This window comes from Oncorhynchus clarkii, chromosome 5 (assembly GCF_045791955.1).
Source record: "Oncorhynchus clarkii lewisi isolate Uvic-CL-2024 chromosome 5, UVic_Ocla_1.0, whole genome shotgun sequence".
Classification (NCBI taxonomy): Eukaryota; Metazoa; Chordata; class Actinopteri; order Salmoniformes; family Salmonidae; genus Oncorhynchus; species Oncorhynchus clarkii.
In genome coordinates, this window is record NC_092151.1 from 41,718,917 (window position 1) to 41,742,288 (window position 23,372).

General features: G+C 43.2%; 1 protein-coding gene across 1 annotated transcript; it reads right to left on the reverse strand.

The window, feature by feature from the left end:
• Window positions 1-3,054: 3,054 nt before the first annotated feature.
• LOC139408862 (E3 ubiquitin-protein ligase TRIM23-like) lies at window positions 3,055-20,836 on the reverse strand. Its single transcript, XM_071153262.1, is given in 12 exon segments — window positions 3,055-4,239; window positions 4,341-4,465; window positions 5,338-5,448; window positions 5,558-5,687; window positions 5,793-5,927; window positions 6,470-6,706; window positions 6,951-7,133; window positions 9,382-9,660; window positions 9,799-9,920; window positions 14,157-14,319; window positions 20,743-20,809; window positions 20,811-20,836. Coding segments are annotated over 12 exon segments (1,758 nt in total). The 3' UTR covers window positions 3,055-4,059.
• Window positions 20,837-23,372: the final 2,536 nt, after the last annotated feature.

Consider the following 23,372-nt stretch of genomic DNA (forward strand, 5'->3'; position numbering starts at 1 on the left):
CCCGACAAGTTGTGAAAATAGCAGGTAAATAGTGAATTAAATGATTTTTGGAGGTGGCTAAACCATTGCAATCACATTGCTGGACATGTTATGATACCCACCGTTGCTCCTTCTGGTAGGTCCCGGCACCCATTCATGACCAAGGGGATCAGTCTGGCACCCAACGGTGTACTTCGTTAAACAGAAAAACAGGGTCAACGATTGTCATCTTTCAATTATAAACATCGTTTGAGAAATAACGTATCTAATTTAATTTGGAATCTTATTATATGCTTTACATGATGTAAACTGACTGGCTCCAGATTGGATTAGATTGAGGCCGGTGAAGCCGTTAATCGCAAATTGGTATCTCCCTAGCGAGTGGGTATCTCGCTAGCTAGTTGGTAGCTATGCTAGGGACGATTATGATCTCACTACCGGTAAGATCACCACCACTGGGGACCAATGAACTCCAACGACCTATTCCACGTGATGGGGTCCTTCGGCAGGGCATGCAAACCAGAGTTGTTGGCTGTGCATCCTTCTGGAAGCATGCATTGCATGGTCAAAACGTATAGGGTTTTTCAGTCTCAAACGGCCGTGATCCTTTGAACGCATTGGTTGACAACGGAGCCCCATTCAATGAAGGGAAGCGGAGGGGCGATTTGCATGCGGAACTTGACAAAAGGGGGCATGATTTCAAAATCAAATCAAATTTTATTTGTCAAATGCGCCCGAATACAACTTTTCCATGAAATGTAAATAATCCTGTGGCCATTTGGTTAACCGTCTTATGGCTTGGGGTGCGGTAGCATAGAAAACAGTCTGTTACTGGAGTCTGATTTTTTTTTGGTCTTTCCTCTGACACCGCCTAGTATATAGGTCCTGGATGGCAGGAAGCTTGGCCCCAGTGATGTACTGGGCCGTACGTACTACCCTCTGTAGTGCCTTATGGTCAGATGCCAAGCAGTTGCCATACCAGGCGGTGATGCAACTGGTCAGGATGCTCTAGATGGTGCAGCTGTATAACTATTTGAGGATCTGGGTACCCATGACAAATCTTTTCAGTCTCCTGAGGGGGAAAATGTGTTGTTCTGCCCTCTTCACAACTGTCTTGGTGTGTTTGGACCATGATAGTTTGTTGGTGATGTGGACACCAAGGAACTTGAAACTATCGACCCGCTCCACTACAGCCACGTCGATATTAATGGGGGCCTGTTCGGCTCACCTTTTTCTGTAGACCACGATTAGCTCCTATGTCTTGCTGATATTGAGGGAGAGGTTGTTGTCCTGGCACCACACTGCCAGGTCTCTGACCTCCTGCGGGGCCAGATGGATTACCAGGACGTGTACTCAAAGCATGCTCGTACCGTACCACCTGGCAAGTGTCTTCACAGACATTTTCAACTTCTCCCTGACCGAGTCTGTAATATCTACATGTTTCAAGCAGACCACAATAGTCCCTGTGCCAAAGGAAGAGGAGGTAACCTGCCTAAATGAATTACCGCCCCGTAGCACTCACGTCGGTAGCCATGAATTGCTTTGAAAGGCTCCCGGATACTATAGACCCACTCCAATTTGCATACCGTCCCAACAGATCCACAGTTGACACAATCTCAATCACACTCCACATTGCCCTTTCCCACCTGGACAAAAGGAACAGCTATGTGAGAATGTGGTTCATTGACTATAGCTCAGCGTTCAACACCATAGTACCCTCAAAGCTCATCACTAAGCTAAGAAACCTGGGACTAAACAACTCCCTCTGCAACTGGATCCTGGACTTCCTGACGGGCCGCCCCCAGGTGGTGAGGGTAGGTAGCAACACATCTGCCACGCTGATCCTCAACACTGGAGCTCCCAAAAGGTGCGTGCTCAGTCCCCTCCTGTACTCCCTGTTCACCCACGACTGCATGGCCAGACACCATCATTAAGTTTGCAGACGACACAACAGTGGTAGGCCTGATCACCGACAACGACGAGACAGCCTATAGGGAGGGAGGAGGTCAGAGACCTGTCCGGGTGGTGCCAGAATAACAACATATCCCTCAACGTAACCAAGACTAAGGAGATGATTGTGGACTACAGGGAAAGGAGCACCCCAGCCATAGACTGTTCTCTCTACTACCACATGGCAAGCGGTACCGGAGTGCCAAGTCTAACCCGGACTATTTGCATTGTGTGCCCCCCCCAACCCCTCTTTTACACTGCTGCTACTCTCTGTTTATCATTTATGCATAGTCACTTTAACTATACATTCATGTACATACTACCTCAATTGGCCGGACCAACCAGTGCTCCCGCACATTGGCTAACCGGGCTATCTGCATTGTGTCCCACACCACCTGCTCTTTTTATGCTACTGCTACTCTCTGTTCATGATATATGCATTGTCACTTTAACCATACCTACATGTACATACTACCTCAATAAGCCTGACTAACCGGTGTCTGTATATAGCCTTGCTACTGTTATTTTCAAATGTCTTTTTACTGTTGTTTTATTTCTTTTCTTACCTACACACACACACACCTTTTTTTCACACTATTGGTTAGAGCCTGTAAGTAAGCATTTCACTGTAAGGTGTATATTACTGTTGCTCTTTTGTAGTTACATTCTTTGACATATTTTGACCCGCATTCTATAATTTCTGTCACTGCAACTTCATTTCTCTTGGTAGTTCTCCAAGAGGAGAGCCAGAGGACACCAAGTGTGCTGAGTCAGACAGAGACGTGTTCAACGAGAAGCCGTCTGAGGAGGTGATGGCTGCTACCCAGGCTGAGGGGCCCAATTTGCAATGCCAAAGGCTCTGTCTGTTAACTTTCCTCAGAACCTACAGTTTTGCATTTGATTGTCTCACCAGTCGGTGTGCTATTATTACATTCCTTTTTTTAAAGTAAAAGTCTTGGATTATTCAAGAATGCATCTTGCCGTCTCTCATTCCATGTGTCATCTTTTCTTTTCTGTGAAATGAATAAAGCAGGGACTTATTTGGGACCATTCAGGGGAACATTACAGAACGTTCAGATATAAATATCTATCTACATATTCTCTGGATGGGTCAGACCATATTCAGACATTCATCAGTTTGTTTTTATTTAATAGCGTCACATTATGAATAATTTACAAAAAAACATCAAGTCCGAGTAACAAATGTGCGGCTGTGCACTGTGCTTCTAAACGTTTCAAAATCACATCAGAAATGGAAGATTTCGCAAATCAAGAGATCCGTTAAGAGTAGAGGGAAAGGCTTCTTCACATGTGCCTTTTTGTTTTTTTACACATAAAAGTAGTAAACACTATAGCAATAAGGAAAGTTAATTCTAACCAAAGGATGGTTCCGCGATACAACAAGAGGCGTTGAAAGAGCGTTACTACAGGTGGGTAATGTAGTATGTTACTAAAAATGCAGATTGCTAAAACAGAAAATCGAACAAATGTTATTACAGAACTCAACCTGGAGTCCTATAGTCGACAGCAGATATTATTTTTCATTTGGTTTCAAACGAAGCCAGGGTCCCATTCAGTAGGGCACAACATTATGGTACATTCAGATAAATATTGTGTGAAAATCATCCTGTCAATTAATGAAGGAATCATGTCAGCGCTAAACATTTATCTGCAACGAGTGCAACGTTGCACCGTCCTGAACACAACCCACATGCACCAATGCCTTCTTAACAACAAAAAAACACTCCACAAAACAAGAGGCAAATATTTCGCTCAGATGTTTCACCAGAGATACAATATCTCGGCAAAGTCTGTTTCAATCAACTCAAAATGGATTGATACAGATTTCAGTAAACTGCATTATTTATCGGAACAGACACTTCTCAACCAAAGTAAATAATAGCTGAATCCAAACCTTCATCGCTTGTGTCATTTTCATACCGTATGCTGCATTACATAAAATCATCAGTCAAGTGCATTGGTACCGAAGATCGGGTAAGCATCAGGTAAGAAGTTTAGGTAGGTATTTGGTTAAACTGTTCTCTAGGGTATCAATGGGTTATGGGGTTGTTCTAGGGGAAGATGATAAGGGGTGAGACTGAGTAACAGAAGTCAGTCATCAGGGGAGGTTTAGGCCACGTCCAGTACGCCTGCAGCCACCAGCTGTCGGGACAGCCAGTCCAGGCCCTCGTAGAGCCCTGTGCCGCTGCGGGCGTCACAGCCTTGGATGTGCCAGCTCCTCCCACAGCACAGCTTGTGAAGGCTCAGAAGCTCCGTCATCTCCTCCACTGACTCAGCCCCGGGGACATCCTGCAGATGAGGATAGAGGAATCAATGACTTAATCATCTTTGTGTGTGTGTGTGTGTGTGTGTGTGTACTTGTTTCTTGGACCAGAGGGCTGCGTGTGTACCTGTTTGTTGGCAAAGATGAGCAGTAGGGCATCTCTCAGCTCTTTCTCGGTCAGCAGTTTAGCCAGCTCACTGTGGGCCTCCATCAGCCTGTCTCTGTGACAGCTGTCAATCACAAACACCACCGCTGGAGAGAGAAACTGAGATAGTCAGGGCCCTATTCATTCATAACCTGTTTCCAGGTTTCCTGGACGAGTAAAAAACTAATTTACTGAAAAAGTTATGTATAACATACTGGATTTTCAAATTCTCTCTCTTCAAAAGCAGTACATTTGTCATATTTATTGATACAGTAAGGGAAGCAGGTAATATGAAATAAAGAGGATAGACAGATACACTATTTATACAAATGTATGTGGACACCCTTTCAAATTAGTGGATTGGGCTATTTCAGCCACACCAGTTGCTGATAAGTGTATAAAATCGAGCACGCAGCCATGCAATCTCCATAGACAAACAATTGCAGTAGAATGGCCCGTACTGATAAGCTCAGTGACTTTCAACGTGGCACCGTCATAGGATGCCACCTTTCCAACAAGTCAGTCAACGTCAGACAAGAACTGTTCGTCGGTAGCTTCATGAAATGAGTTTCCATGGCCAAGCAGCCACAAGCCGTAGAGCACCATCCGCAATACCAAGCGGCTGGAGTGGTGTAAAGCTCGCAGCCATTGAACTCTGGAGCAGTGGAAATGCGTTCTCTAGAGTGATCAATCACGCTTCACTATCTGGCAGTCCGACAGACGAATCTGGTTTTGGCGAATGCCAGGAGAACCCCACCTGTCCCAATGCACAGTGCCAACTGTAAAGTTTGGAGGAGGAGGAATAATGGTCTGGGGCTGTTTCTCATGGTTTGGGCTAGGCCCCTTACTTCCAGTGACAGGAAATCTCAACGCTACAGCATACAATGACATTCTAGATGATTCTGTGCTTCCAACTTTGTGGCAACAGTTTAGGGAAGGCCCTTTTCCTTGTCCACATACTTTTGACATTGTAGTGTACCTTGTGTGTTCAGGTAATAGTGCTTCCAGAGAGGTCGTAGCTTATGTTTCCCACCAACATCCCAGATGGTGAACTTGAGATTCTTATACTCCACTGTCTCCACATTAAAACCTAGAGATGACAAGAAGGAATGGCTAGTGTCAATACAATTCAGGTAAATGTCATGTAAAAATGCATGATTTGACACGTGCCTCCATGACAACGACTGTTGTGGGTTTACCTATGGTAGGGATGGGCTGCATAAACTCGTCCTGTTTCAGCTTGAAGAGGATGGTGGTTTTCCCTGCACTATCCAGTCCCAGGGTCACCACCCGGATCTCCATCTTTGGACCAATGTGGACCCGGTTGTCCTGGAACAGAGAAAAACCATGTCGTCTAAAGGAGGAAACTAATTATCTTTCAATGGAGAGTGTGCCAAGTCTTGAATTCCTACAGAGTAGAGCAGAGTGCTGTACCTTGGTGAAGGTGACGGGGATACCAGCGTCTAGCTGGATGTGGTCGGCCAGCTCAGTGAACTGCTGCTGCTGTTTCTGCAGAGTCTCTAACAGTCTGTTGATCTCCTGCTTGGCCAGAACCACCCTGCAGTCATCCTACCGAGAGAGACGGGAAAGACATCAGTCATGATTACTGGGATGTTTTGTGATACTTGCGGGCAAAAATGCTTGATCTTGCTGCGACAATTCTGACATTTTATATGGCAATATGCAATGATTTTGTCAAATTTTTCACAAATGCGCTGACGAGGGAAAGTGGCTTGACGTGCGGCTTGATTGAACCATATTATGTGGTAAATGTGCAGTGATTGGTTGAGAATGCGAGCCCTCTTTTTGTGCTGCGGGGATGAGTCAGTTTGTCCAATAATATTGCGATGAATTGACTGTTTTATGCTGAAATAGTGCAGTGATTAGTGAAACTTGCAAGCCCTCTGATAATATTGTTGATTTTGGGCATTGTTGATTTTGAAAAAACAACAACATTTGCTATCGTAGAATCCAGGAGAACCCCAGGAAGAACATAGCGGTGCAAAGCTGCTTATTGAAAACGACGGCACCTTCCGGTGCAAGCAGAGATTGCGTTCCTACGGTGTGCTCTAGATGCTATCCCCCATTGGTGGCCCCATTTTGGCTCCTACCTGCTGCAGAGTTCTCTCACAGTGCAAGCAGGCAGTGGAGACCTGGGAAAGCAGGATGGTCATGTCCTCCTGCTGCTGCCGGAGCCAGATGAGTCTCTCTCTGACGTGGGCATCCACTACGCTGAGCGCCATCTCCTCCTGTCTGCACAGTGTCTCGTGGAGGTCGGCGAAGTAGGCCCGTACGCAGGACCGGGCGCTCTCTGCCGTGCCTGGGACCTGGGGAACACCCACAGACGACTGAGTCCATCAGGAATACACACAGCATGAGGAAAGATACACTAGGATTAAACGTAAGCTATTTCATTACTTTTTGGAAGAAAACAAACAACATTTGAGGACTTATGTAGCCATTGTAAATTGGTAAACACAGTAACAGCTTTACATTGATTGTACCTCAATTGCCTAGCTATCCTCTTTGACAACTAAAAGTTATTCTGTTGTGTAGAATGCAAAAACGTAATCCACTGCCAGCTGTTCTTACATGTTCAGTGTGTGCCATGCCGATGCCGTCATCCACGGTCTGTTCCCCTCCCTCAATCTGCTGTACGATCCCAACCAGCTTCCTGGAATACTCCGACACCTCCTCTGTGAACGTCCGAATACAGTGGGCCATGTCCAGGATGGATGCACGGATCTGATTGGCTTCTGCCTCCAGAACCACATGCTACAGGAAGGAAGCAATCAGTAAGGAGAAATTAATCAAATCATAGCAGTTGAACAGCCTCAACCTTCCTGCCTCAACACCATAGTACCCGCCAAGCTCTTCACTAAGCTCAGGGCCCTGGGTCTGAACCCCTTCCTGTGCAACTGGGTCCTAGACTTACTGACGGGTCGACCCCATGTGGTGAAAGTAGGCAATAGCACCTCCGCCACGCTGATCCTCAACACGGGAGCCCCACAGGGGTACGTGCTCAGCCCACTCCTTTACCTCCTGTTCACCCATGACTACACACCAATGTTTCCATTAGCTGGTAAATGCCGGCAAAAAAAAAATGAAAAGCCGATAAACTGTAGCCGGCCAAATTGTCCCGGAGAAGAAACGACACTACTCCACTACAGAGTTGTGAGTCTCGCTCTTCCCTTTCGTCCTTGAGATGTTTCTACAACTTGGAGTCCACCTGTGGTAAATTCAATTGATTGGATGTGATTTGGAAAGGCACACACCTGTCTATCTAAGGTTCCACAGGTGACAGTGCATGTAAGAGCAAAAACTAAGCAATGAGGTCGAAGGAATTGTCAAAGAGCTCCGAAACATGATTGTGTCTAGGCACAGATTTTTTTTTATTTTACCTTTATTTAACTAGGCAAGTCAGTTAAGAACAAATTCTTTCAATGACGGCCTAGGAACAGTGGGTTAACGGGCAGAACGACAGATTTGTAACTTGTCAGCTCTGGGATTTGAACTTGCAAACTTCCGGTTACTAGTCCAACGCTCTAACCACTAGGCTACCCTGCCGCCCCAAGATCTGGGAGTAAGGGTACCAAAACATTTCTGCAGCATTGAAGGTCCCCAAGAACACAATGGCCTCCAACATTCTTAAATGGAAGAAGTTTGGAACCACCAAGACTCTTCCTAGAGCAGGCCGTCCGGCCAAACTGAGCAATCGGTGGAGACGGGCCTTGGTCAGGGAGGTGACCAAGAACCCGATGGTCACTCTGACAGAGCTCCAGAGTTCCTCTGTGGAGATGGAGGAACCTTCCAGAAGGACAAACATCTCTGCAGCACTCCACCAATCAGGCCTTTATGGTAGAGTGGCCAGAGAAGCCACTCCTCAGTAAAAGGCACATGACAGCCTGTTTGGAGTTTGCCAAAAAGGCACCTAAAGGACTCTCAGACCATGAGAAACGAGATGATTCTCTGGTCTGATGAAACCAGGATTGAACACTTTGGCCTGAATGCCAAGCGTCACGTCTGAAGGAAACCTTGCACCATCCCTACGGTGAAGCATGGTGGTGGCAGGGAGGGACACTAGTCAGGATCGAGGGAAAGACGAATGGAGCAAAGTACAGAGAGATCCTTGACGAGAATCTGCTCCAGAACACTCAGGACCACAGACTGGAGCGAAGGTTCACCTTCCAACAGGACAACGACCATAAGCACACAGCCATGGCAACGCAGGAGTGGCTTCGGAACAAGTCTCTGAATGTCCTTGAGTGGCCCAGCCAGAGCCCGGACTTGAATCCAATCTAACAACTTGCCACCCCCATCTAGCCAGCTAACTAGCTGGGTGAGAGTACTTGATGTCGTTCACTGAGGGTCAGTGCTACCTGGGAACCTTGGGACATCCCTAGGCTAAACACTGACCTTAACCCCTCCCATAACCCTGAACCTTGCCATTTTAAAATGTCAACTTCAATGGAATGGCGACGTCCCAAGGATCCCGGCTAGCAAGGGCCGTTTACTGAGGCAACGCGTAGGGTGAGTGCCAGCACCACATTTTGTGATTGATGTTTTTCTTTTCAAATGACAACAAAATACCAATACATTGAAAATGTGTCCAATGCGGTGTTCCAGCTGGCTATCATGAGGCAGCTCAGTCTTCAGAGTCTAGGCATTTTGTTTGCTGGAATCATTGCAGTTTATCCTCCCATTCGCTAGAGTAACACAGTTTTTCTATAAAAAAAAAACAGTCATTCTGGTGCTCTTAAATTGTATGTGGTGCTTACATTGATGTTCTTTGTAGGGCTGTTTTTAGCACAATCAAAACAAAAAAAGGTTTTATTGGTCATCTGTGAATATTGCCACTCTAAAATCGGAATTGTACCGGATCAAAAAATTCCATATCGGTCGGGTTCTAATACAAACATATTGTTGTCTCTAGTGGGTCTCGTTGCTAGGAATGTTGCTTGAGAGATTGACGTAAGTCAGTCAATACTGATATTCTCCAAGCTGACTCATCCTCCTGCCGTACCTTGTGTCCCTGGTGCTTGCCGTACTCTTTGCACACGCAGCACATGAGCGGCCCAGGCTGGCAGATCTCCTCCTGACAGACAAACTCGATAGCGTGGACCTGATGCTGCGGGCACAGAGTCTTCTCGTGGGGCTTGTCTGCCAGGGGTACCCGCCGGTGCTTGGCCAGGGTGCGGGTGGAGTGGGTGAGCTGGGAGCAGTTGGCACACAAGTGGGTGGCACACACTGTGCAGTACATAGATGCCGTGTGGCTCTCGTCCTCGTCACAGCGGATTACACTCTGGAAGGAAAGGGAAGAACATAGGATACTTACTTAATGACAACACATGAAATGTATGTTTGGCTGGATGATGAAATGTGTTTTCAGATAATTGCAGATGACAGATGGGAGCCAAGGGCAGGGGTAACTACTGCCTACCTCTCCCATGCCTTTGAGGGAATCCTCTGCCACGCCCAACTGGTTGGACGCTCCATTCTGCAGCCTCTCCAGAAGTTCCAGCAGAGCAAAGTTCTTCTTCAGACCCCACACACCAGAGTCACCTGGGAGAGAGAGAGAGAGAGATGGATGTCACATCACCGTCACACAGACCAGAGTATGTGAGCCATTGGAAATCCCACTCATCGCTCATGGAGCGGTCTTTGTGCACCGCTCCGTGGTTCAACGCCCATTCCCCTGCTCTGCAAAAAAACTTTAAAAAGTGATCAGCGCTCACATTTTTTTTCTTTAAAATGTAGCTTAGACTAAGACTCCCCTTTTTGTTTAACAATAGCCTATTTAGAATCCAAAACGTGCCACATGAACTGATTTGTTGTCTTGCTATCAATTATACAGGCTGTGTGACCTATTTTTTTGTTGACTCATAACATCTCTGTGCATTAGTGGTGGGGTAGGCTAAATAAAAACAACAGAATAGGCCTTTTAGGGGAATAGTGGTGAAATGAAAAATGCTGGGCAGAGAATGCCCAGAGCTCGTGGCTGAGCAGTACCGGAGTGAAATTGGAGCAGGAGAGAAGGCCGAATCGATCCATTACAGCCAAATTACACACGCTCCACTTCGCTCACATCCTCTAACACAGGTATTCCCAAACTGGGGCACGCACAACGCCGTCGGGGGATTAAAAATGTGATTCACATTAAAAAATATATACAGTTGAAGTCGGAAGTTTACATACAACTTAGCCAAATACATTTCAACTCAGTTTTAACTCATTTAATCCTAATAAAAATTCCCTGTCTTAGGTCAGTTAGGATCACCACTTTATTTTAAGAACGTGAAATGTCAGAATAGTAGTAGAGTGAATGATTTATTTCAGCTTTTAATTCTTTCATCACATTCCCAGTGGGTCAGAAGTTTACATACACTCAATTCGTATTTGGTAGCATTGCCTTTACATTGTTTAACTTGGGTCAAATGTTTTGGGTAGCCTTCCACAAGCTTCCCATTGATTTGGGTGCATTTTGTCCCATTTCTCCTGACAGAGCTGGTGTAACTGAGTCAGGTTTGTAGGCCTTCTTGCTCTTTTTCAGTTCTGCCCACAAATGTTCTATAGGATTGAGGTCAGGGCTTTGTGATGGATACTCCAATACCTTGACTTTGTTGTACTTAAGCCATTTTGCCACAACTTTGGAAGTATGCTTGGGGTCATTGTGAAAGACCCATTTGCGACCAAGCTTCCTGACTGACTGATGTCTTGAGATGTTGCTTCAATATATTCACAATTTTCCGTCCTCATGATGCACTTCACAAAATAGATGGCAGCAGTCCCTCCTGCAGCAAAGCACCCCCACAACATGATGCTGCCACCCCCGTGCTTCATGGTTGGGATGGTGTTCTTCGGCTTGCCAGCCTCCCCCTTTTTCCTCCAAACATAACTATGGTCATTATGGCCAAACAGTTCTATTTTTGTTTCTTCAGACCAGAGGACATTTCTCCCAAAAGTACGATCTTTACCCCATGTGCAGTTGCAAACCGTAGTCTGGCTTTTTTATGGCTGTTTTGGAGCAGTGGCTTCTTCCTTGCTGAGCCTTTCAGGTTATGTCCATATAGGACTTGTTTTACTGTGGATATAGATACTTTTGTACCAGTTTCCTCCAGCATCTTCACAGGGTCCTTTACTGTTGTTCTGGGAATGATTTGCACTTTTCGCACCAAAGTACGTTTATCTCTAGGAGACAGAACGTTTCTTCATCCTGAGCGGTATGACGACTGTGTGGTCCCATGGTGTTTATACTTACGTACTATTGTTTGTACAGATGAATGTGGTACCTTCAGGCGTTTGGAAATTGCTCCCAAGGACGAACCAGACTTGTGGAGGTCTACAATTTTTTTTTCTGAGGTCTTGGCTGATTTCTTTTGACTTTGGTAAAGCGCGTGCAAGCAGTTTCTCCCGACGCCACTTGGGTACACTGCAGCATCCACCGAGAGGCTCTTGCTGCCAAGGGAATGCCTGACAGCTTGAAAGACGTTTTGGACACTACAGTGAAAATGGTTAACTTTGTTAACTTCTCTAGGGTAGGGGGCAGCATTTGGAATTTTGGATGAAAAGCATGCCCAAATTAAACTGCCTTCTACGCAGGCCCAGAAGATAGGATATGCATATAATAAGTAGATTTGGACAGAAAACCCTCAAGTTTCCAAAACTGTTAAAATAATGTCTGTGAGTATAACAGAACTGCTTTGGCAGGCGAACCCCAGAGAAAAATCCATTCAGGAAGTAGGAATATTTTTTTTGTTGTAGTTTTTTGTATCTATCCAGTGCCATTATAGTATCCATTGACTTATGACTCAAATTGCAGTTCCTATGCCTTCCACTAGATGTCAGCCTTTAGAAATAGTTTCAGGCTTGTATTCTGAAAAATTAGGGAGTAAGAGCAGTCTGAATGAGTGGACCCTGCCGTGTCAGAGCTTTTTCCATGCGCGCGACCGAGAGAGTGCCTTTCTTGTTTTCCTATTTATATTGACAACGTTATTGTCCGGTTTAAATATTATCTATTATTGGATTGAATATAAACATCATTTGACATGTTTCTATGAATTTAACAAATACAATTTGGATTCTTTGTCTGCCTGTTGTGACTGCGTTTGAGCCTGTGGATTACTGAAGAAAACGCGCAAACAAAACTGAGGTTTTCGCATATAAAGAGAGACTTTATTGAACAAAATAAACATTTATTGAATAAATGAATGTCTTCTGAGTGCAAACATATGAAGATCATCAAAGGTAAGTGATTCAGAAATAGAGATAATATTACTTGTGTAACTCTTCTACTTGGCTGGTTACTGTTTGTAATGATTTGTCTGCTGGGCTATGTTCTCAAATAATTGTAAGGTATGCTTTCGCCGTAAAGCATTTTTTAAATCTGACACCGTGGTTGTATTAACAAGAAGTTCATCTTTAAACCTATGTAAAATAGTTGTATCTTTTCTGAATTTTTATAATGAGTATTTCTGTATATGAATTTGGCGCTCTGCAATCTCACTAGATGTTGGCCAGGTGGGACGCTAGCGTCCCACATACCCTAGAGAGGTTAAAGCAAGGCCCCTGAACTCGTGTGTATTTTCTGCACTATGCAATGATGTGGGCAGCGACCACGTAACGCTTTTACAACATACAGAAGTGCGCTGGTTATCAATAGGCAAAGTATTGACACATTTTTTAAATTGAGAGACGAGCTTAAAGTTCTTTACTGACCATAACTTTCACTTGTTTGACTGCTTGCATGATGCCAAGTTTCTCACACGACTGGCCTATATGGGTGATGTTTTTTCTCGCCTGAATGATTTGAATCTAACATTACAGGGACTCCGTAACTATATTCAATATGGGGGACAAAATTGAGGCTATGATTAAGAAGTTGGAGCTCTTCTGTGTGTTGACCTTGTTAATGCAGACAGAGGTCTTTCCATCATTGTATGAATTTTTTTGTGCGCAAATGAACTCAAGCTTACGGACAATGTCAAATGTGGTATAGCGAAGCACCTGAGTGAGTTGGGGGAGCAATTACGCTGGTACTTTCCCGAAACACATGACATAAACATTTGGATTCGTTATCCCTTTCATGCCCTGCCTCCAGTCCACTTACCGATATCTGAACAAGAGCCTCATCAAAATTGCAACAAGCGATTCTGTGAAAATGTTATTTAAATCAGAAGCTACTGCCAGATTTCTGGATTGGGCTGCGCTCAGGGTATCCTGCCTTGGCAAATCGCACTGTTAAGACACTGATGCCCTTTGCAACCACGTACCTATGTGAGAGTGGATTCTCGGCCCTCACTAGCATGAAAACTAAATACAGGCACAGACTGTGTGAAAAATGATTTAAAACAGACTCTCTCCAATACAACCCACCATTGCAGAGTTGTGCATCCCTTCAAGCACACACTTCTCAATAACCTGTGGTTAGTTATTCACAATTTTCAATGAACAAATAAGGTTTTATATGTAAGATGGTTAAATAAAGAGCAAAATGATGTATTATTATTTGTGCTCTGGTCCTATAAGAGCTCTTTGTCATTTCCCACAAGCCAGGTTGTGACAAAAATTCACACTCATTCTTATGTTTAATAAATGTATTGTATAGTGTGTGTGTGGCAGGCTTACAATGGCAAAAAACGATGTTTGAGAGTGTGCTGACCCTGGTGCTAGAGGGGTTACACAGCTGGAGGTGGAATATTTGAAGGGGTACGGGACTATAAAAAGTTTGGGAACCACTGCTCTAACACATACACAGGAAAACAATAGGCCTGTATAGAAACCAAACCCTACAGAACTCACCCAGTTCAGTGACCTGTCTGTCAAAGGGGCAGCGGACGGCTCTACCATGCAGGGGCAGCCGGGTCAGACAGTCATGGCAGACCGTGTGACCGCAGAGCAGCAGCCGGGGGACCTTGTCCCCTTGGAGAGAGAAGACATCCTCACACACACCACACTCCAACACCTGGGAACCACAACAACAACAAAACAAAGACAGGTTTAGCCAGACACCCACACACTTGGATGGATCACTCTTCATTGCATATCATCTCAAAATGTTTATTAAATATTTAAAATATAAATATATATAAATATATATAAATATTTATTTGTCCATGGCCTGAGATTAGGAATATGCCTTAGTTATTCTATAATTATCTTCAAAGTAATGACTCGGGACGTCGGGTTTGAAATGAAAGATTATTTTAGTAATACTACTTGTTCACGTTACATTTAACAACTTTAGATTCTACAAAACAATAAAAGAAAGTTGCTAACGAAGGTCAGGATAATCCCTTGTCACTTGTACAGAACTGGTGCGTTCTCCCCTCTTCCTACTACCTGTCGTAAAGACATTCTAGAATTTGCAGTCAATAGCGTAATCCAATACAATAGAAATATGTACAGTTGAAGTCGGAAGTTTACATACACTTAGGTTGGAGTCATTAAAACTTGTTTTTCAACCACTCCACAAATTTCTTGTTAACAAACTATAGTTTTGGAAAGTCGGTTAGGAGCTTTGTGCATGACACAAGTAATTATTCCAAAAATGGTTTACAAACAGATTATTTCACTTTAATCACATTTCCAGTGGGTCAGAAGTTTACATACACTAAGTTGACTGTGCCCTTAAACAGCATGGAACATTCCAGAAAATTATGTCACGGATTTAGAAGCTTCTGTTAAGCTAATTGACATAATTTGAGTCAATTGGAGGTGTACCTGTGGATGTATTTCAAGGCCTACCTTCAAACTCAGTGCCTCTTCACTTGATAACATGGGAAATTCAAAAGAAATCAGCCAAGGCCTCAGAAAAAAAATTCGATTGGATTCAGGTCTGGACTTTGACTTGGCCATTCTAACACCTGGATATGTTTATTTTTGAACCATTCCATTGTAGATTTTGCTTTATGTTTTGGATCATTGTCTTGTTGGAAGACAAATCTCCGTCCCAGTCTCAGGTCTTTTGAAGACTCCATCAGGTTTTCTTCCAGAATGGTCCTGTATTTGGCTCCATCCATCTTCCCATTAATTTTAACCATCTTCCCTGTCCCTGCTGAAGAAAAGCAGGCCCAAACCATAATGCTGCCACCACCATGGTTGACAGTGGGGATGGTGTGTTCAGGGTGATGAGCTGTGTTGCTTTTACGCCAAACATAACGTTTTGCATTGTTGCCAAAAAGTTAAATTCTGGTTTCATCTGACCAGAGCACCTTCTTCCACATGTTTGGTGTCTCCCAGGTGGCTTGTGGCAAACTTTAAACAACACTTTTTATGGATATCTTTAAGAAATGGTTTTCTTCTTGCCACTCTTCCATAAAGGCCAGATTTGTGCAATATACGACTGATTGTTGTCCTATGGACAGAGTCTCCCACCTCAGCTGTAGATCTCTGCAGTTCATCTAGAGTGATCATGGGCCTCTTGGCTGCATCTCTGATCAGTCTTCTCCTTGTATAAGCTGAAAGTTTAGAGGGACGGCCAGGTCTTGTAGATTTGCAGTGGTCTGATACTCCTTCCATTTCAATATTATTGCTTGCACAGTGCTCCTTGGGATGTTTAAAGCTTGGGAAATCTTTTTGTATTCAAATCCGGCTTTAAACTTCTTCACAACAGTATCTCGGACCTGCCTGGTGTGTTCCTTGTTCTTCATGATGCTCTCTGCGCTTTTAACGGACCTCTGAGACTATCACAGTGCAGGTGCATTTATACGGAGACTTGATTACACACAGGTGGATTGTATTTATCATCATTAGTCATTTAGGTCAACATTGGATCATTCAGAGATCCTCACTGAACTTCAGGAGAGAGTTTGCTGCACTGAAAGTAAAGGGGCTGAATAATTTTGCACGCCCAATTTTTCAGTTTTTGATTTGTTAAAAAAGTTTGAAATATCCAATAAATGTCGATCCACTTCATGATTGTGTCCCACTTGTTGTTGATTCTTCACAAAAAAATACAGTTTTATATCTTTATGTTTGAAGCCTGAAATGTGGCAAAAGGTCGCAAAGTTCAAGGGGGCCGAATACTTTCGCAAGGCACTGTATATCCACAGTAAAACGAGTCCTGTATCGACAATAACCTGAAAGACCGCTCAGCAAGGAAGATGCCAAAACCGCCATAAAAAAAAGCCAGACTACAGTTTGCAACTGCACATGGGGACAAAGATCGTACTTTTTGGAGAAATGTCCTCTGGTCTGTTGAAACAAAAATAGAACTGTTTGGCCATAATGACCATCGTTATGTTTGGAGGAAAAGGGGGAGGCTTGCAAGCCGAAGTCCACCATCCCAACCGTGAAGCATGGGGGTGGCAGCATCATGTTGTGGGGGTGCTTTGCTGCAGGAGGGACTGGTGCACCTCACAAAATAGATGGCATCATGAGGACGGAAAAATTGTGGATATATTGAAGCAACATCAAGACATCTGTCAGTCAGAAAGCTTGATCGCAAATGGGTCTTCCAAATGGACAATGACCCCAAGCATACTTCCAAAGTTGTGGCAAAATGGCTTAAGTACAACAAAGTCAAGGTATTGGAGTGGCCATCACAAATGGCCATTTCACATTCTTAAAATAAAGTGGTGATCCTAACTGACCTAAACCTGGACATTTACACTAGGATTAAATGTCAGGAATTGTGAAAAACGGAGTTAAATGTATTTGGCTAAGGTGTATGCAAACTCCCGACTTCAACTGTATCTAGTTCTCTCAATCTCTAATACAATTACATTTGTAAATAACTGAAGAAAATATCTTTAGATACAGCTCAATGACTTAACTGTAAACATTAACTCTGTAACCCATTAAAAGTAACAACATTAATGTCCACCTCCTGCCACTATAATTGCCATGGCATACTTTTAAGATTGAAAGCAATAAAATTAAACAACCTATGTTTTTTAACCAGTGGATTTTGTCCATCCTCCACCGATTCAGAATGTCATTTTCATAGTCATGGCACACTGTGTGTGAGAGCCAATGATATATACAGTACCAGTCAAAAGTTTGGACAGCTAGTCATTCTAGGGGTTTTCTTTAGAATAGTGAAGGCATCAAAACAATGAAATTACACATAAGGAATCATGTAGTAACTAAAAAAAAGTGTTGAACAAATCAAAATATATTTTCTGTTTGAGATTCTTCAAAAGTAGCCACCCTTTGCCTTGATGACAGTTTTGCACACTGTTGGCATTCTCTGAACCAGCTTTGTGCTTTGTTAAAAGTATTTATTTTGAAAGAAACCACTACTAAAAGGACACCAATAAGAAGAGTCTTACTTGGGCCAAGAAACACGAGCAATGGACATTAGACCGGTGGAAATCTTTCCTTTGGTCTGATGAGTCCGAATCTGGGATTTTTGGTTACAACCGCTGTGTCTTTGTGAGACGCAGAGTAGGTGAACGGATGAAGCATGGAGGTGGTGTGATGTTGCTTTGCTGGTGACACTGTCAGTGATATATTTAGAATTCAAGGCACACTTAACCAGCATGGCTACCACAGCATTCTGTAGAAACACGCCATCCCATCTGGTTTGCGCTTAGTTAAGACTTTAACAGGACAATGACCCAACACACACACCTCCAGGTTGTGTAAGGGCTATTTGACCAAAGAGGGTGGTGGAGTGCTGCATTAGATGATGCAGGGAGGTCGGCCTCCACAATCACCCAACCTCAATCTCAATTGAGATAGTTTGGGATGAGTTGGACCGCAGAGTTAAAGAAAAGCAGCCAATAAGTGCTAAGCATATGTGGGAACTCTAAGACCGTTTGAAATGCATTCCACATGAAGCTGGCTGAGAGAATGCCAAGAGTGTGCAAAGCTGTCATTAAGGCAAAGAGTGCCTATTTTGAAGAATCTAAAATATTAAATATATTTTGATTTGTTTAACATTTCTTTGGTTACTACATTAATCCATGTGTGTTATTTCATAGTTTTGATGTCTTCACTATTATTCCACAATGTAGAAAATAGTAAAAATAAAGAAAAACCCTTGAATGAGTAGGTGTGTCCAAACTTTTGACTGGTACTGTATATACACTGGATGACTGATAAGGGGCACTGCCACCGTGACTCCATCTTGGCACTTCCAAAATATTTTTTACAATGGTGGGGAAGCTCTAGAAATGCATTTATACACATTCGTGCTCCTACTGGGGAGTGCCAATATGGCAGACCGGTGGCTTCAAAGCCTTTCAAAAGCCAAGACATAGCATCAGCAATCCAGGGTTTATATACACTGAACAAAAATATAAAACGCAACATGTAAAGGGTTGGTCCCATGTTTAATGTGCTGAAATAAATGATCCCAGAATGTCATACGCAGAAAAAGTTTATTTTTCTGAAACTTTGTGCACAAATTTGTTAGTGAGCATTTCTCCTTTGACAAGATAATCCCTGACACCCTGACAGGTGTGGCATATCAAGAAGCTGATTAAACAGCTTGATCATTAGACAGGTGCACCTTGTGCTGGGGACAATAAAAGGCCATCTGTGGTGTTGTGTTGAACAACGCCACAGATGTCTCAAGTTTAGCGAGTGTGCAATTGGCATGATGACTGCAGGAATGTCCACCAGAGCTGTTGCCAGATAATTTAATGTTAATTTCTCTACCATAAGCCACCTACAATGTCATTTTAGAGAATTTGGCAGTATGCCCAACCATCCTAACAACCGCAGACCATGTGTAACCACGCCAGCCCAGGACCTCCACATTCAGCTTCTTCATCTACAGGATGGTCTGCGACCTGCCACCCAGACAGATGAAACTGTGGGTTTGTACAACCAAATCATTTCTGCACAAACTGTCAGAAACTGTCTCGGAAGCTCATCTGCGTGCTCGTTATCCGCACCAGGCTATTGATCTGACTGCAGTACGGCGTTGTAACCATCTTCAGTGGGCATATGCTCACCTTCGATGGCCACTGGCACGCTGGAGAAGTGTGCTCTTCACAGATGAATCCTGGCTTCACCTGTACTGGGCAGATGGCAGACAGCGTGTATGGCATCGTGTGGACGAACAGTTTGCTGATGTCAACGTTGGGGGGGGGGGGTTATGGTATGGGCAGGCATAAGCTAGGGACAACGAACACAAATGCATTTATCAATGGCAATTTGAATGCACAGATACCGTGATGAGATCCTGAAGCCCATTGTTGTGCCATTCATCCACCGTAATCCCCTCATGTTTCAGCATGATAATGCATGGCCCATGTCGCAAGGATCTGTAAACAATTCCTGGAAGCTGAAAATGTCCCAGTTCTTCCATGGCCTGCATACTCAGACATGTCACCCATTGAGCATGTTTGGGATGCTCTGGATCTGTGTGTACAACAGCGTGTTCCAGTTCGCACCAATATCCAGCAACTTTGCACAGCTATTGAAGAGGAGTGGGACAATGTTCCACAGGCCACAATCAGCCTGATCAACACTTATTTGTATTTATTTAACTAGTCAAGTCAGTTAAGAACAAATTCTTATTTACAATATCTATGCGAAGGAGATGTCTCAAGCTACATGAGACAAATGGTGGTCACACCAGATACTGACTGGTTCTGATCCACACCCCTACTACATTTTTTTTGTTTGCATCCGTTTCCCTGTCATGTGAAATCAATAGATTAGGCTCTAATTAATTTATTTCAATTGACTGATTTCCTTATATGAAGTAACTCAGTAAAATCATAGAATTGTTGCATGTTGCATTTATTTGTGTTCATTGTACATCAATGGTAATAGCTATTGAAGATTGAAATCTTATGAAATACACAAAAAGGCTTGGATTTTTCTCCATCCACCCGATTCAGAAAATACCATCTTCATAGTCATGGCAGGCTTGGTTTGATAGTTATTGAGGAGCGTGACCTGAATATCCAATATAAAACACATTTTACCCCTACATTTAACCTTCTTCTTCTTGAACTGCACTGTTTGTTAAGGGCTTGTAAGTAAGCAATTCACGGTAAAATTCACTTGTTCTACTCGGCGCATGTTGCAAATAAAGTTTGATTTGGGTTCAAGAACTGAATAAATTATGCAGTATCAAGCCAGTTACAGTTAATGTTAACATACAGCTATGCTAATATATGCATCCAAGTGACAGGTGAAGTTAACGGATGCAATTGCATGGTTTACAAAAAGCTGGGATCGGGGCACCTAATTGCAGACAGAATCACCATCTGGGTTTGGTGGATTTAATGTCTACGCAGACACAAAAACTGCAGGCCGATCGTTTGACACTGCAGTGACGCCCCGGCCGCAGAAGCATACGAAGCCAAGAAGGCAGAATTGAGCGCCCTTGCTGGCCGTTTGAATAAACCGCCGGATTCGACCGGCAATATCGCCCACAAACATTGTTCATATGCTTCTTCAGACGTGTAAGTATTCAACCAACCTTCACCGTGTTGCCTGTGGCCCCTCTGCCGTGCCGAACACAGACGTCCATCGTTGCTGCTGTCCCGTTTGTTCACACCCATAGCAACCGCCATCCGATGACTAAACCATTCACACGGTGTCAGTGTGAATCCGAAAATGTCTGTGTGGAATATCTGTAGACCGCCAACTAAATTTGAGAAGTTGTATTTATGAAATGTAACTTTGGTGTTTTGTATCGATATGAAAAACTAATAGGTTTGGTTATTTACATTTTAAAAATCAATAATGAAACTGGCGATTATTTATCACCCCTAATATGGACATGGAAGAGTCCGTCAGATTTTTTCCCGTCAGTTCCACGGGTTGTGAACTTAGCGCCCTCTTGCGTTCTTTCTGCAACACTAAATTCACAGTTTCTAAACCTGTACAACAATTTCATGCTGTTACTGTCTTTGCCTGTACTGTCGTAACCCAGTCTCTCATTAACTATGTACTATATGTACAAATAAGCACAATGTTTTTATGTACTAATAGCACAAACTCATGATGCATTGCGCTCACAACCATAACACCAGAGACCTCTGATGCCACGCCACTTCTCAATATCTTTAAACTTGATGCGCACCGAGTTTGCGTTATTAGTACAAATAAACATAACTGTTTATTTGAGCTATTAGCTATTTTACGGTGAGAACGCGAGGTAAGTCATTTTTAGGATTTTTTTTTGGAAAATTCTGTATTTCGGCCCGCATAACTCTAATCTCTTATTTTATTTCAGTCAGTTATGTATATTGGTTTATCTTGTAGACAGGACCTGATATTTATTTGCTCTGGACAACAGTATCTTGTATTTATTTTTTATTTTTTACATTTAACTAGGCAAGTCAATTAAGAACAACTTCTTATTTACAATGACCGCCTACCAAAAGGCCTCCTGAGGGGACGGGGATAAAAAAATAAAACACGTTTTATTTATTTTTTTTGTGAGGGGGGGGGGGGGGGTTGCCTGCTTTCCATGTTATTTTGCCATTATAATACGTGTCACATATCAGTCTGCAAACAATGTAAAAAATGTAAACATATCATAAAGCCAAACATGGTCTCCTTTTTGTTTTCTTGAGTAAGGCAGCTCCAAAATGCAGGTGTTTCAACCTAGCTCTTTCTGTGGTGGTGGGGCAAGCCAGCAGAAAATACGGAGCATTGTGCAGTGATTGGCTCAGTGTTCTGTCACTCATGGGGACACTACGTCACTGCCAAGTCTAAGGGTAGAGCTCTAAAATTCTAGCCCCTTGGGTGCTGCCATACAGTTACATTAGAAGTGCCTATCAAAGAAGGCTCAAGGTCATTGGCCACAGATAAAATGACGTCAAATCACGTTATGTCTACAGTAGCTTTGATTGGACTGATCATGTCAACATCATACTTTCAAAATCTTAGCTAGCAGTCATCAATCATCATGAATCAAGTCGACAATCTACTGACAAATCCTTTTTAATCCTTGTCATATGAAGATAAATAATAAAGAGAAATTATAGATAAAACGTATCGTGCACATCGGCCATTAGACATAAACATTACACAACAAGTTGGAAATCGCAAATTCAACAATGAGTGGTTTGGAAGGAATCAGTGGCTAACTGCAAGCATTGCAAGTAAATTTTTAGCCTGCTATTCAGTGGAGTGGCTGTGTGGTCCCAAGTCTAAGATTAAGGGTCTCTTTTCCTATTTTAAAATGATTAACATTCAACATTGGCCATGCGGTCAATGAAGGGTGATTTGTGCCGTGCTCAAAACAACTATTAACTCGTAACTGCAAAATCTGACTAGTGAGTTCAAGACATCTGAGAACTCTGGGAAAAACGAGCTACGACTGGGAAAACACGTTTTGAACTTTTATCTAATTCGGAATTGTAAATCGGGAACTCTGGTCTCTTTCTAGAGCTACGCCCTGAAGATCACTGACGTCATCATGATTCAACCGTATTTTTTTCCAAGTTCCCAGTTGTCTTGAAAGCACAATAAATCCAGAGAATGCCAGACTTTGATGACAACATTTGATGACAAAACACGCCACCTTCCTGTTCAAGTGAGTACAGAGCAACAAGGTGAGTCCAAACATGTCTTGTATGCTGCTATATAAATGATGTAATATGCCAGGGAGATATGTACACTGTAGCTAAGAAAGTAATACTAAGTGTATGTTGTGTAGTAAGCTGTTAGTAGCCCATGTACCTCACCCTAATACTTTAGCCTATATTCACCTCCTAATTTCACATACTGTTCTGACTTGCTGGTGCACATGTAGGCTCTAACTTGTTTTTGAGAAACGTAATCATTGAATATTGTAAGAGCTTTCTTTCATTGGCTGCTTATATGCCCCCTTTATTTATCCTGCGGTTCTGACTTGGTGTACACTGTAAGAACAGCCCATGATTTGAATTCTGTCGCTGTACATTTCAAAAGTGCTGAACAAATAATGATATTGACTACGTCCATTCTAGCTCACTCTTATCCTCTTGTCGTCCCTTTGTGCCATAGTTTGCACGTCTCACTTGTCAGTAGAAACCACATTTGTTTAAGCAAGTCAGCCATATCAGCTATGTTTTTTAAAAAGGCAGTAAAAGAGGCTGAATGCACTGTTTTGCTGCC